The 13,433-nt window shown below is 63.1% G+C and overlaps 1 protein-coding gene across 1 annotated transcript; it reads right to left on the bottom strand.

Annotated features, from left to right (window-relative positions):
- Window positions 1-3,702: 3,702 nt before the first annotated feature.
- Window positions 3,703-11,382, bottom strand: MAB21L4 (mab-21 like 4). Its single transcript, XM_078450634.2, has 5 exons — window positions 10,753-11,382; window positions 8,272-8,497; window positions 7,056-7,209; window positions 5,113-5,469; window positions 3,703-4,211 (listed from the first exon to the last, which is right to left on the bottom strand). The coding sequence occupies exons 1-5, from the start codon at window positions 11,234-11,236 to the stop codon at window positions 4,119-4,121; spliced, it is 1,314 nt and encodes a 437-aa protein (XP_078306760.1). The 5' UTR covers window positions 11,237-11,382; the 3' UTR covers window positions 3,703-4,118.
- Between the last annotated feature and the right edge of the window lie 2,051 nt (window positions 11,383-13,433).

The following is a 13,433-nucleotide window of genomic DNA, read 5'->3' as shown; positions in this document are numbered from 1 at the left end:
TTTGCCACTGACCATCAGAGCAGACCTGCTTCTGGCCTCTCTCCCGTGTCACGGCCTCCTCCCTGTCGCGTACCGCCTTCGGTAACGCAGCTTCGTGAAGCGTCTTGAAACCAATTAGTGCAAGTCTTCCGATTCTGCTCTCTCTTTTGAAAGATTGTTTTTCCTCTCCTAGATCCTTTGAATTTTCGTGTAAATTTGGAATCATCTTGTCTATTTTTTCAGCATAGCTTCCTGGAATTTTGATAGGAATTGCAGTAAATCTATGCATCAAGTTAAAGACAATGGAAATCATCAAAATATGAATTCCTTTCCATGAACATTGATTTGGGTCTCTTAAATTATACTCCACAATGTTTCAGTGCAAGGGCTTCCATAGCCTTCGTTAGATATATTCCTGGGTGTGTTAGTTTTGACTACCGTAAATGGTATTTTAAAACTTTTATGTCCAATTGTTTATTCTTAATGTATGCAAGTGCAGTTGATTTTTCTCTATTAACCTGTCTTCTAACCTTGTCAAATTCACAAGGTTTTTTTTGTGGATTCCTTTGGATTTTCTATGTAGGTGAGCAATGTATCTAGGCAAAAGACAGCTTTACTTCTTTTCCGATATCTGCGCCTTTTACTTCCTTCTCCTGCCTCGCTACACGGTGAGGACCCTGTAACACGTGGCTCGTGGTGGGCGGCTCAGGTCCCAGAGTCACTTAGGGTCTCGTGGCCAGCGGCTCATTCTCCACCGGGGCCCAGCACCGTGACGGACGCTGCGCTCTGAACCGTGAGTGGTTCTGTGCTCCAGATGGCGCACCCTTGCTCCCGTGTTAGAGCTCTCAGAGATGCCGTGTGGTGTCCCCTTCTCCCAGGGGTACCCTCAGGGCAGTGGTCATATTGCAGCATGAAGAGCTCACCTGTCGCCCCGGCCCCACTCAGAGCCTTCTGCATGACCTGACACAGGGACATGCCAAGTAAGATGCACACAATCTCCAAAATCGGTGAGGGCCACCTGGCATTGTCCTTGTTCATCACAGGAGGTGGGGCAAGGCATCAAAACTTCCGCTACTCCTTAGAGGCAATGTCTTGGCATGCCCAGACCCCCGAGCCTCTCAAATCGCCAGCTATAAGACAGACCCTTGAGACTCTACCATTTCTCTTCCACCCTTTGGCGTAAACACATCTTACGAGGCATCCAAAACACTTGCCAGTCAATGCTCCCCAGGTCTTATTAGCATGATGTCATCAAAATAGTGAGCCAGCAAGATACCCCACAGGCCCAGTCCAGATGACAAAGGTCCATGGGGCCTATACTGTGACACAAAGCAGGGAGGTCAACCTCAGCCTGGGGCAAGACTGGAAACATAACTTCCTGCCTCTTCCGAGTGAACACAATTGTTTCTAACCGCCCCCCCCCCCAACCCGACGGGGGCTGGAAAGAACTCATTCCACAGATCGGCCACCACGAAGCACATGCCACAGGCTGTGCTGTCCTGTTCTCCTAAATCCGTAACACTCAGCACCCAGCACAGCACCTTGGTTACAGGCTAAAACTTGGTTCGGTTAAAGGGATCTGCTGTCATTCATCATGATCCGACTGAGAGAGAACATTCTCAATTCGTTGGATTATTTAGACTTTATTTTGAGGGGCAGTTTGTAGACACACAGCCAAATGGAGAGGAAAGTACAGATTTCCCATAACCCCCTGCCCCCACACAAGCACAGCCTCCTCGTCCCCAACAGCCCCCACCAGAGGGACCATGTGTTACAGGTGACGAACCCACGCAGACACGTCAACATCACCCAAGCCCCTTACTCTCATCAGGGCTCACTCCTGGTGTTGTGCACTCTGTGGGTTTGGACAGACGCGTCATGATATGTACCCAGCAGTTTAGTACCACGCGGAGTATTTGCCCTGCCCTAAGAGTCCTCTGTGCCTCACCTGGTCATCCCTCCCCCCTGGCAACCACTGATCTTTCCACTGTCTCTATAATTTTACCTTTTTCAGAACGTCAGAGTTGGAATCATACAGAATGTAGCCTTCTCAAATTAGCTTCTTACATTTCGTAATAAGTAGTAAGCAATAATTGAAGGTCCCCCCCTGACTTTTCATGGGTTGATGGCTCAGTTCTTTTCAGCACTGAGTAATCTCCCCTTGTCTGGACGGACCACGGTTCATCCATCACCTACTGAAGGACACCTGAGTGGCTTCCAAGTGTTGGCAATTACGAATGAAGTCACTGTGAAAATTCGTATACAGGGTTTTGGGCAAACATGGGTTTTCAGCTCCTTTGGGTAAATACCAAGGAGTGCAATTGCTGGATCGGGCGGTAAAAGAGTGTTTAGTTTTCTAAGAAACCATCAACCTGCATCCCTCCCGGCTCCTGACGTTCCATGTCCTCGCCAGCGTTCGATGCTGTCAACGTTCCAACGTCGGCACGTGGAGTTTCCTGCCAGTTGTTTTAATTTGCACTCACAGATCGAGTTGAGGAGAACAGACATCTTGACGACCTTGAGTCTTCCTATCCATGAACATGGAACATCCATTTATTTACCTCTTCTTTGATTTTGTTCATCAGAGTTTTGTCATTTTCCTCATACAGATATTTTGCATATTTTGTTGGATTGATACCTAAGTGTCGCGTTTTTGATTCATCCGATTTTTGCTGAGGTTATACTGGTGAATTCGGGTCTTTCGGGGTAATGGCTACATTCTGCTATTGCCCCTGGGAGACAGTGTGTTTTGCTAGACTGTTTTGGCCATGAGAATAGATGTGTTTTTGAACTTTTCCCTTTGGCCTTCCCCACTATTGAGGCCCTTAGTTCTTCCAAGTACAGGCCTCCTGAGACACACTCAGACACTGAGGAAATGACCGCAGGGTGGGCCTGGACACTTTGTCCCCACTGTGAATCGGATTGGACCAAGGTCCTGTGTTCTTTTCTTTGTTTTTTTCAAATAAGTTATCGTCGAATCGGTTTCCATACAACACCCAGTGCTCATCCCAGCAAGTGCCCTCCTCAGTGCCCATCACCCACTCTCCCTTCTCCCCGACCCCCCATCCTCCCTCGGTTTGTTCTCAGGATTTAAGAGTCTCTTATGGTTTGCCTCCCTCCCTCTCTGTAACGTCAAGGTCCTGTGCTCTGACAGCCTCTACTCTCATGGCATCTTGTGTCCCCCTGTATTAGTGTCAGCTCAGGTCCCGAATCACACAGCCTTCAAAGGCCCTGGCACTTCCTCTCCTCTGCGTGTGGCGATTCTGGCACTCGGCCGGGGGCTGCTTTGCAGGAGGTTTGGGGAAGGTGGCGCTACACGCATCGCCGTGGGGTTGCAGGTCCCTCTACAGGAGCCAGGGTGTGGGCTGTGGCTCAGACGCCGGGGCATAAATAGCACTGAGAGGCAAAGAAAGCGGAGAGTGGACACTGTCTGCTAGGCGAGGGCACACGAAGGTCACGTGAGAGCTCAGTGGGGAAGGGCCTGCAGGTGGCCGTCGTGGGCTGATGAGAGGGCGCCGGGTGGGGACACGGAGCCCTGAGAACAGAAGGGGGGTGGCGTCAGATGCCAGGAGATGCCACCTTGCGTAAGACGGAAGATGCCCCACCTCGGCGGGACCAGCCCCTGTTGGCAGAGGGAGCCACAGGCGTCCCCTCTGCTGGCTTCAGGTTCCTTCCGTGTCTCCAGGGGAATATTCTCCACGTAGATACACAGAAAGCGGCAGCTGCCGTCCCCGCCGAGCCTACCTGGCGCATTAATTTATTCAAGATCAGATATTAGTATTACATCACCACGGAGGAGCATGGGACTCAGGTCGGGACAAGCCCTCGAGCTCCAGGTCTCGGGCAGACGCTTGGCTCTGAGAGTCTGATGACATCACACAGACCCACACGCGTCTTGTGAAATACAAGGCGCCTTCGTCCCAGGCCCTGGGGAGACCAGGCAGCTGCTCCGGGGGACCCGCTGCCCGGCGCTCCCAGCGTCCCGGGAGGCCATCCCCCGGGCAGTGTGAGGTGGGCGTCTCTACCGCCCGTCACCTGCCTCGGGGTGAAGCCCATTCCCTTCTCTGAATGTCCCGGGTCCTCCGCAGGGCCATGCAGCCCGGCTGTGGGCGGTGAAGACCGAGCAAAGGCAAGGCCGCTCAGCACTCCTCGCCGTCCAGGGTCTTGGTCTTCCGGAAGACGCTCTGCATGGCCGAGATCCGGTCCTCATCCTGGATGTTGAAGACCTGGAACTGCAGACGGGGCGGGGGACAGAGGGGTCACAGAGGCACCTCGGAGCCCGTCGCAGGGTCCGGGACGCGGCGCGGGACAACACGTGCTCCTTGGCCACCAGGACTTCCTGCGTCTGGGTCTCTGCCTGCACGGTCCTCTTGACAGGTGGACCCACGCAGGGCCCTGTCGCCCGGGGGCGGGGGGGGGGGGGGGCTCTTCCTCACACACAGGTGTCCCCGGATGGGCCCGACACAGAGGAGGCCCAGCAGGTGCTTGTGGAGGACGGGGCACGCACCAGCCCTCTTGCTGCCGTCCCCCGGGGCCCCACGTGTCCTGCAGGGAGACCGGGTTGGCTCTTTGGGGTGAGGGTGGGGGTTGGCCCTGGGGGAGAGGAGCGGGAGCGGGCTCTGCGGGAGCAGGGGAGGGGAGGGCCTAGCGAGCCGGCAGAACCTCGGAGACTCAAGGAGGTGCGGTCGGCAGAACAGCCAGGCGACCCCTGAACACCAGGTCGTACACAGGACGCAAAGTCCGAGGACACGGCGTGGGCCTCCCGAGTCTCGGGATGCAGCAGGAAACTGGCCCCGTGAGGCCCAGGGACGGCCACACCCCTTCCTGAGGAACGGAGTCCAGCGGAGGCAGGCGGGGTTTGAGCACTTACCGCACTTGGGTTTGGGGGTGGTTCTGGCGGGCAATGGAGGCACATTCGGACACGCTGCCCTGGGGCCCTGGGGCACCAGTGGGCAGGGTCGCTCGTGGCCTGTCTGACCACCGGATGTCACGTCTGCCCCGGCCGGCTCTTGCCGGCCCGAGGACCGGCCCGGCCGGCCTTCCTTCAGCTCCTGCCCCCCCGGGGGAGCAGGTCCCCCCCCCCGTCCCCGCGTGTCACCCCGGGCCCGTCTGAGACGCCCCTGCCATGCCCACCTTGTCCAGCAGGACATCAAAGTAGGCGGTGGCCCAGTAGGCAGGGTCGCTGGCAGGCAGCTGCAGGAGGGCCTTGACCCCGTTGCCGATGCGCGGCGGGGGGCCGCGGCCCAGGTGGGTCACGTGGATGCGCAGGGACGCCTCGGGTTGGCTGGCGAAGCGCTCCACGCGCTGGTACAGGGCGTTGAGGTCCAGGCCGGCGTCGCTCAGCAGGTTCCGCTTGGGGTAGACGAAGTGTGGCAGGTTCCCGGTGGCCAGGCAGCAGAGCAGCACCACCAGCAGCCGGTACACGGCGCCCTGCAGCTCCGCCCAGTCCTCCGGCGACGGGAAGAGCGTGGACGCCCACAGCAGCACCGTCTGCAGCGGGGCGGGGTACGCGGTCCGGCCCAGCCCCGCCCTCCCGGCCTTCCCTCCACCCGCACCCCTGCCCACCTGCGGCCCTCCCGGCCTTCCCTCCACCCGCGCCCCTGCCCAGCCACCTGCAGCCCTCCCCTGCCTTCCCTCCACCCGCACCCCTGCCCAGCCACCTGCGGCCCTCCCGGCCTTCCCTCCACCCCACCCCTGCCCACCTTAGGACCTCTTGGCCTTCCCTCCACCCCTCCACCTGCCCACCTACTTGTGGCCCTCCTGGCCTTCCCTCCACCCCCACCCTTGCCCACCTACTTGTGGCCCTCCCGGCCTTCCCTCCACCCCCACCCCTGCCTACCTGCGGCCCTCCTGGCCTTCCCTCCACCCCCACCCCTGCCCACCTACTTGTGGCCCTCCCGGCCTTCCCTCCACCCCCACCCCTGCCTACCTGCGGCCCTCCCGGCCTTCCCTCCACCCCCACCCCTGCCCACCTACTTGTGGCCCTCCCGGCCTTCCCTCCACCCCCACCCCTGCCTACCTGCAGCCCTCCTGGCCTTCCCTCCACCCCCACCCCTGCCCAGCCACCTGCGGCCCTCCCAGACTTCCCTCCACTCCCACCCCTGCCCACCTGCAGCCCTCCTGGCCTTCCCTCTACCCCCACCCCTGCCCACCTGTGGCCCTCCCCACCTTCCCTCCACCCCCACACCTGCCCACCCACCTGTGACCCATACCACCTTCCCACCACCTCCACTCCTGCCCACCCGCAGCCCATCACCCTTATCGAAGCTGTCCCCTGGAAGTCTCCTGCCCCCCGCACCTCTCCCCCACACTCCATACCTCCCCCCAGAGGTCCCAGAGCGAGCCCCAGCCCCTCTCCACTTGTTGTCCCCATCCTGCCACCTCCCCAATTCCCCGAGGCACTGCCACTGAGTCCAGGCTCGGAGGGACCTTGGAGCCCCACCCTGGCTTCCCATCCGTGGTGCCCAGGACCCCTCTCAGGAGATTCTGAGGCTCTGCCCCTCCTCTGGCCCTTCCCCTCGTGCCCTGAGCCCTGACTGCACTCCTGCTATACAGAGCAGCCTGAGCCTGTGGCATTGTCCTGGCCCCCCAGCCAGGGCCCCTCCCCAGCCACAGTTGTGCCCTCCCACCAGCCCCCATCATCCCTGCTCACTATGGGGCTCAGGAGCCACAGTGGGCCAGACGCCAAGGGCCCTCTTAGAAGCTGCCGGCCCCTTGGGGGTGGGATGAGGGCCTGCAAGGGTGGGGAGCGGGTCAGACGGGCTCTCCTGTGCAGGCCAGGCCACCTCTCTGTTAACCCCCAGCTCCCATCATGGAGCAGCACTCAGCAGGCCTCTGCACCCCACCGCGGCTCGCTCCAGGCAGAGACCCCACCCGCTTCCCTTTCCCGGTCCTGTGCCCCGGCCCTGGCCTTCCTTTGCTCTTCTCAGCCCCTGACGGTCACAGGGGCCGAGGAGGACACGGCTCCAGCCATGTCATAGCAGCCAGTGAGCAGCACAGGGCTCAGAGTGGGGACCCCCGGCACGTAACATTCACGGCCACGGGGGCCAGTGTGCCCACGAGCCCCCTATGCGCACCTTCAGGTGACTGAAGGTCAGGCCGGGGCTCTGGCCGCCGTCGCGCCAGCTCTCGTGGTTGACCCGGTCCAGGATGGAGAGGCCGTCCAGACGGTGGCCTGGGAGGGAGCCCAGCGCACCGAGCAGCCTGGTGAGCAGGTAGTCAGTGGAGACCCTGAGGGCCGGGACAGCACACATACTCGGTCAGCATCGGGGCTCCGGCCAGCCATCCAGGGACACGCTGCATCCCCAGAAAGGAAAGCCCCCAGCCGTGGCCTCCCCAGGATCAGGTCTTGAGCCCCACAGGATGGTCCAGGCCACGGCAGGGACTATGCCGCTGCAATCACCCCGGCCCAGCCCCACGAATGTCATCCACTTCCAAGGATTAACTGTGAGAGCGACCCCTGCTTACTTCAGCCCCGGGCTGCATTCCCGGGCGTGGGAGCCAGTGGGGCATCACCCTGGCCAAACCACAGCGGCCTTGCTGTTTAAGTCCTGTCAGAGCTGGATGGGGCTCAGTCCCCGGCCCTTGGTTCGGGGTCTCAAGGGGAGCTCAGCCTCTGTCCCACGTCCCCTACTCTGTCTTTCCTGCTCACGGACACCAACTCGGGGTCTCCCTTTGCCGGCTGGAGAGGGAGGGGAAGGGGCATCCGCACCTCCCCCAGCTCGCAGACTCCTGGGGTGGAGACTGGGGGCCCCACAGGGGCTGCTGGGGCTCTGGGGCCGGGGGGGGGGGGGGGGGGCGGGGACACCACAGGTGGCGGTCTCCTGCCGGGAGGACCTACAGTGTCCTAATGAGGAAGGGCCACCGAGACAGGAAATGCTAGCAAATTCCCGGTGCGATCGCATCCCCCACCTCACTGTGTGGACACCCCTCCCGACTGTCCCCAGAACCTGCGGGACCCTGGGTGAGTCACCCGGCCTCTGGTGTCCAGAGCCTTCTGCGTTTCTCTGAGTGTCCCCTCACAGCCCGCCCTGGCCCCCGGCTCGGGCGGCAGGGGGCACGGCTCCACCCTCCCCACAGCTCCAAGAGGGGCGAAGCTGGTGGTGGGCAGTGATGACCCCACGTCCCCCAGAGATCCCAGGGACGTCAGCGTGGCACAGAAGCCTATGGGGCAGAGGCGGGGGGAGGGGGTCCCCGCAGACCTTCCTGCCCGGAGTGGGAAGAACAGTGGGGTGGCAGCCCCCTTCCCGCCGGCTCCCCAGGACCCCACAGACCCCAGGACGCGTGTCCAACCTCCAGTGCTGGGCACTGGCTGGCACCAGGGCCGCTTCTTGGCTGATGATCTTTTTCAAGCTTCCTTCAGGGAACCCGTGCATCCACTGAGCCCTCTCCAGGGCCGGCACCCCGAGCTTTCTCCACACCATGGGCACGATGTTGAACCGGATTGTTCGCCAGCCGCTAGACACGAGCAGGGACAGGTGGGACTCCTTCTCCTCCAGGCTGTCCGCGTTCAGAGAACCTGCAACAGCCCGCCGTGCCCTGGAACCCTCATCTCAGACGGGCCCCACGCCTCTGGGAAGGGGCTGGGCAAGTGAAGGACAGGGCCAGACCCGGGACGGCTCGGGGTTAACATGTGTGTCCCCAGAGGCCCGGTGTCAGGAGATGCGTGCCTGGTGCCCCGCGCCCAGGAGGGCCTGGATCCAAAGGCTGACAGTGGACGCGCCTGGCTTCCACTCCACACCCTGGGTCCCCAGAGCCACACGCCAGATGGCGCATTCCAGTAAAGAAGCTTCCCGCTCCCGTCACCCCTCAGACTCAGCCCAGCACCCACACCCAGAGCCCAGAGCCCCCAGACCACCCAGGAGGGGACATTCCAAGGGTGACAGGGCTGGGGGCTGGCAAGGCAGAGACACTTGGGGATGACCCGGGGCCCTCTGGCCTTCCTCCTCAGCTGTCCCTTCCCCCCCAGTAAACAAATTAATACCACAGAGAGAGGAGGGGAGCTGAGCAGTGTGGGGGACACTCCTGTCACCGGCCCTTACCAACACCAGCCAACACCAGACTCGGAGACGTCCCTCCTTCCCTCCCCCAGCACTGCCCAGTGAGGGTGCTGGTCAGGGGTCAGGGGACCAACCGTCTGGGAGCCATGTCCCAAAGGGAACCCCCAACATGTGCCTTGAAAATAGGTCTCTGCAGGGACTGAGCACGGGGGGTGGGGCTCCTCACGTCCTACAGTGGCACGCAGCATGCCTTGGCCCACCCACGGCGTGGGGGTCTTGTAGGAAGGAGCCTGGGCCCCCTTATGCAGACCCCTCCCCCCAAACCCCTGTGGGGTATTCCAGGTCCTGGCCCTGCCACCGGACCACTCCATTGCCTACATGGGCCTCAGTTTCCCCATCGGTTACAGGAAAGAAGGAGCTCAGTGACCCCCGGCCCCTTCCAATTCAGGGTTTGAGGCACTTGTCATCCAAAGCCACTACCGGTGGCTTCATCTCCCTACCTACCATTGGTCACACATTCTGTCCACGGAGGCGGCTTGGAGGGCGGCCAGCCACACCCGCGGCCTGTCCCAGCCACTCCCTGCCTCAGCCCCCAGCCCGGTCTCACCGGTTTGTTCCCAGGTGCGGGCAGCCTGAACCCGGTCACCTGGGGTTGCCCTGCTTCCCTTTTAAGGTAAGTGTTTGGGAGCAATGCTTGGAATTTCCCTGCGTGCCCAGCTCGGTCGGCCCCTTGGGCGTGGCTCCCAGCCGCCTCTGCTTTCTCGGCCGGGCCAGGCCGGGGGACGGTGGGGACCTGGGAGTGGCAGCTCAGAGTGTGCCTGAAAGGCCCAGGGCTGGGCCATCCCAGCTGCGGGGCAGACGGCCTGCAGGTGACAGGGCCAGGTGGGCATGGCCACCGTAGATCATGGAAGAAGACAGCAGTGGCCCTGCCAAGTCACCTGCGGTAATTGAAAGCTTCAGAAGATGACCAGAGAAGATGTCCAAGGGGCCTGATGACAGGTTCCAGCTGCCCTGGGAGGGCCCTATCTATCGTCAGCTGAGAGGGTGGCCACCCGCCCGGGTCACCAGGCAGGTCTGGAGAGGGGCCAGGGTTGGACGTCGCCCCTCTTGCTGTCGGGAGACCATCCAGAAGCCTCTCTGAGCAGCCCGGGGCAGGCCACTGTCCCTGCGACGGGCTGACCGTCCATCCCCGTTCTCTGACGTTATGGCAGACACGAGGACCAGGCGGCTGCCACCGCCATGGCCTGTTCCTTCCCAAGGGAAGCGGGACTTCTGTTTGCGTCCCCACTTCTCTGCCAGGACGACCCGATGTATTTGCTCTGGCCCCCAGGAGGGAGCTCTGCTGTCCTGGGCCTGCACCTGCTGCACACACACACCCGCGCAGTCTTCCCGCTCCGGGCACTGTGACCAGATGCCGGAAGCGGGGACACCCGTCATGCTGAGCTGGAACTGATAACAGAACCACCTGCCCAGAACTATGGCAGGGACCGTCATCAAGCAGGTCAGCCGGAAACCCCGTGCCCCGGACTTAGCTTCTAGCTGTTCGTCAAGTAACGTCTGTTAACGTGTCACCGCCAAAGTCACCATGTGAAGATCAGGCAACGTGGAAATGGGTGACCCGCGTTCTTAGAAGTGTTTGGAACCAGAAAGGACCTCGGAGCGGGATCCCCCAGCCCGTGTGCCCTGACGCCCACTGAGCCACCGCGAGTCTGTGCACACGCACGCACACACACACCCCAGCACACGCGCGTGCCCAGTGTGTCCCGCCCGCTACCTGGCGTGACGAGGCCCTGGTGTCTGCAGTGCACCACGGCCGCCACCAGAAGGTCCTTGAGGACGCGCAGGACCTTGCTGGGCGCAATGTGGCCGCGGCACCCGGCGCCACCCTCGGAGGAGACGCTGAGGACGTCATCGGCCATCCGCCGTTCCGGGCGGGCCCCTTCCCTGGAGACACCCAGGCGGCAGGGCGCAGGGCCGTCGCCCGCCTCGGCGGCCCCCACCTCCTCAATCAGCAGGGCGTCCGCGTCCGCCCGCAGGGGCACCTCCACGTGCAGGGGCTCCTCCGAGGTGCGCAGGGCGAACTGGAAGGCCTCCAGGTCACGGGAGTAGTCCACGAGGAAGCGGGGGTCCTGGCGGTGCACGTGCTCCAGCACCGTGAGCAGCACGTTCTCCGCGCGCTGGAAGTCCTGCGCCCGCCGTGCCCCCCGCGAGCGGATGGCCTGCAGGTAGTGGTGCCACAGGGGCACCTGCACGGCCATGGCCGGGGCGGGTGCGGACGGGACGGGACGGGGGGAGGCACCGGCCGGGCGAGGAGCACTCTTCGGGCGGGCCGGCTCCCCCGAGAAGCAGAATTCCAGAGTGACGGGGGCTGCGGCCGTCCCGCAGGTTAAACGGCTGGGGCCGACCCAGACCTTTGAAGTGAGGCTGAGTCAGTCACCGACAATTAGGAATGTCACCGCCGCAGCCTTGGGCGGGGAGGCGGGGCCTGGTCACCACCCAGCCCGGGGCCTCCCTTCTGTCACGCTGACTCCGCCTCTTGGGCCCAAGGCACCTTCAGGCTCCGCCCTGGAGAAAAATCAGTCGGCACCGCCACGCCACTCGCCACTCGGGGTGTGGCCACCTCCCGCCCTGCTGTCCTGGAGGTGGGGACCCGGTTCCTGGCGCCCCCCACCCTCATGCCAGCAGCCACTCGGTGTCTGTGGCATCCGGGCCTCCCTGCGAGCCTGGGGGAGGGCCCCGTGGCATCCCATCGCTCCAAAGAGAAAGGTGAGGCCCGAGGGGTGGCCTCCCCAGACCTCCTGTGTGGGAGGCAGCTGGACATCAGCGCTGGGGCTGTGTTTCCACGGCGACCCGAGCAGCCCCCTCGGGCACCTGTGCCCCCCTGCGAGCTGGCGCCTCAGACGGCAGCCTGGGCCGCAGCCCGCTGTGAATCCTGCCTCCTCTCCCGTCAGGGCCACACGTCCAACCCCCCGGCCGGCCAGAGGCCCTCAAGCTGCCTGCCCCCCAGCCCGCGGGGCCTTCAGCCTGAGGGGAGCCCGCACCCACCTGGCTCTGCAGCGGGAGCGAGTCTGGCTCCAGGAGCCGTCTCCCCGGCCCCTCCTCGCTGGGCAGAAAGCCTCGCCCTGCCGAACCCCTCCGGCGCCGTGCTGGGAGCGCTGCCCGGCCCGGCCCGGCCCGTCTCCCCACTCAGGGCCGGGCAAGTCCCAACCAGCAGGGGGGACCGCCCCCGCTGACCCTTGGCCCTGCTGGGCTGGCCCGGAACGCTGGGTGCCCCTGCCGGGGTGTCTGCACACAGCGAACCTCGAGGCAGCCCCCAGCAAGGCATCCTGGAGACGCTGCCTTGCAGCCCTCCAGCGGCGGCCTCGCCCCTACCCACAGGGGCCTCAGACACCGGGTTGCTGCAGGCAGAGCCTGGAGCCAAGATGCTCACTTCCTGGTGCTCGGAAGCCCCGGTGACTGGCTCTCTCTTTCCGCACCTCCCCGGTCGGGGAGCTCACCACCTCGCAGAGCAGCCCATGGCACGGCCAAACAAGAGACCAGTTTCCTGCCTTAAACCTGGCCCCATCCTGTCCTCTGGGGTTGCCCAGAGCACATCCGTCCCTCTCCCAGGGCAGCTGCTGCCTGTCAAGGACCCAGACTCCCTTGGCCTGCCTCACACCCCACCTATACCCCGTTCTGTTGCCCCCACACACTCTGCCCTGGCCCCTCTGTCTTCCTGGGACTCTCACCTATGGGGCATTGCTGCAGAGGCGCTGGGAACTGCGGTCCTGACCTTGACCCTGGGTCACAGGGTCCTGTCTGTACCGTGGCTCCACCGTCTGTGACCCGATGATCCCGTGTCCCTTGAGCTTCTTTTCACGGCAACCTCACGGCAATCCCGAATTCACCCGGGAGACCCTGAGGCCCCGTCCACCAAAGTGCCCACTCTGGGGACGATGCCACAGGGACCTTCCCCATCGGGGGCAACCCTCGCGTTGTGCCCCCAACCCTCTGTCATCCGGGGAGCTCTCCTCCTTTGCCGCCTGCAGCCCCCTCTTTCGGACAGTGACACAGAAGCCCCCGAGGCCTGCGGCCCACGTTCCCCTCCTCCGCTGGTCAGCTGACCCTCTCTGCCTCCACCGTCGCTCTCCACTGACCCCCGTTCTACAGCCCCTGCACCTGCTCCTCGGTGCCCCACGGCAGCTCCGTGTCTGCCCCCGGACTGCCCACGGGCACCTCGCACCCCATCCCCTGGGAGGGCAGAGGAGGGCAAAGACGCGGGCACCACCCCGGCCCGCCGGGCAGAGTCTGACCTCAGAGGGACCGGGACCGCCACCCTGCAGAGCCCAGGGCCAGCGTGGCGAGTGACCGGGCCTGGGCGGCCGGGCCGCGGGGGGGTTTGCTGGCAGGAAGATGTGCCGACCACCAGCACGTGTTTGTTGCTTCTGCCTCCCCGGAGAGCTCGGCTCAGGGCAA

Source organism: Panthera onca, chromosome C1, assembly GCF_046562875.1.
Source record: "Panthera onca isolate mPanOnc1 chromosome C1, mPanOnc1 haplotype 2, whole genome shotgun sequence".
NCBI lineage: Eukaryota > Metazoa > Chordata > Mammalia > Carnivora > Felidae > Panthera > Panthera onca.
The sequence above is the reverse complement of the archived record's forward strand: the minus strand, read 5'-3'. Positions and strand labels throughout refer to the sequence as shown.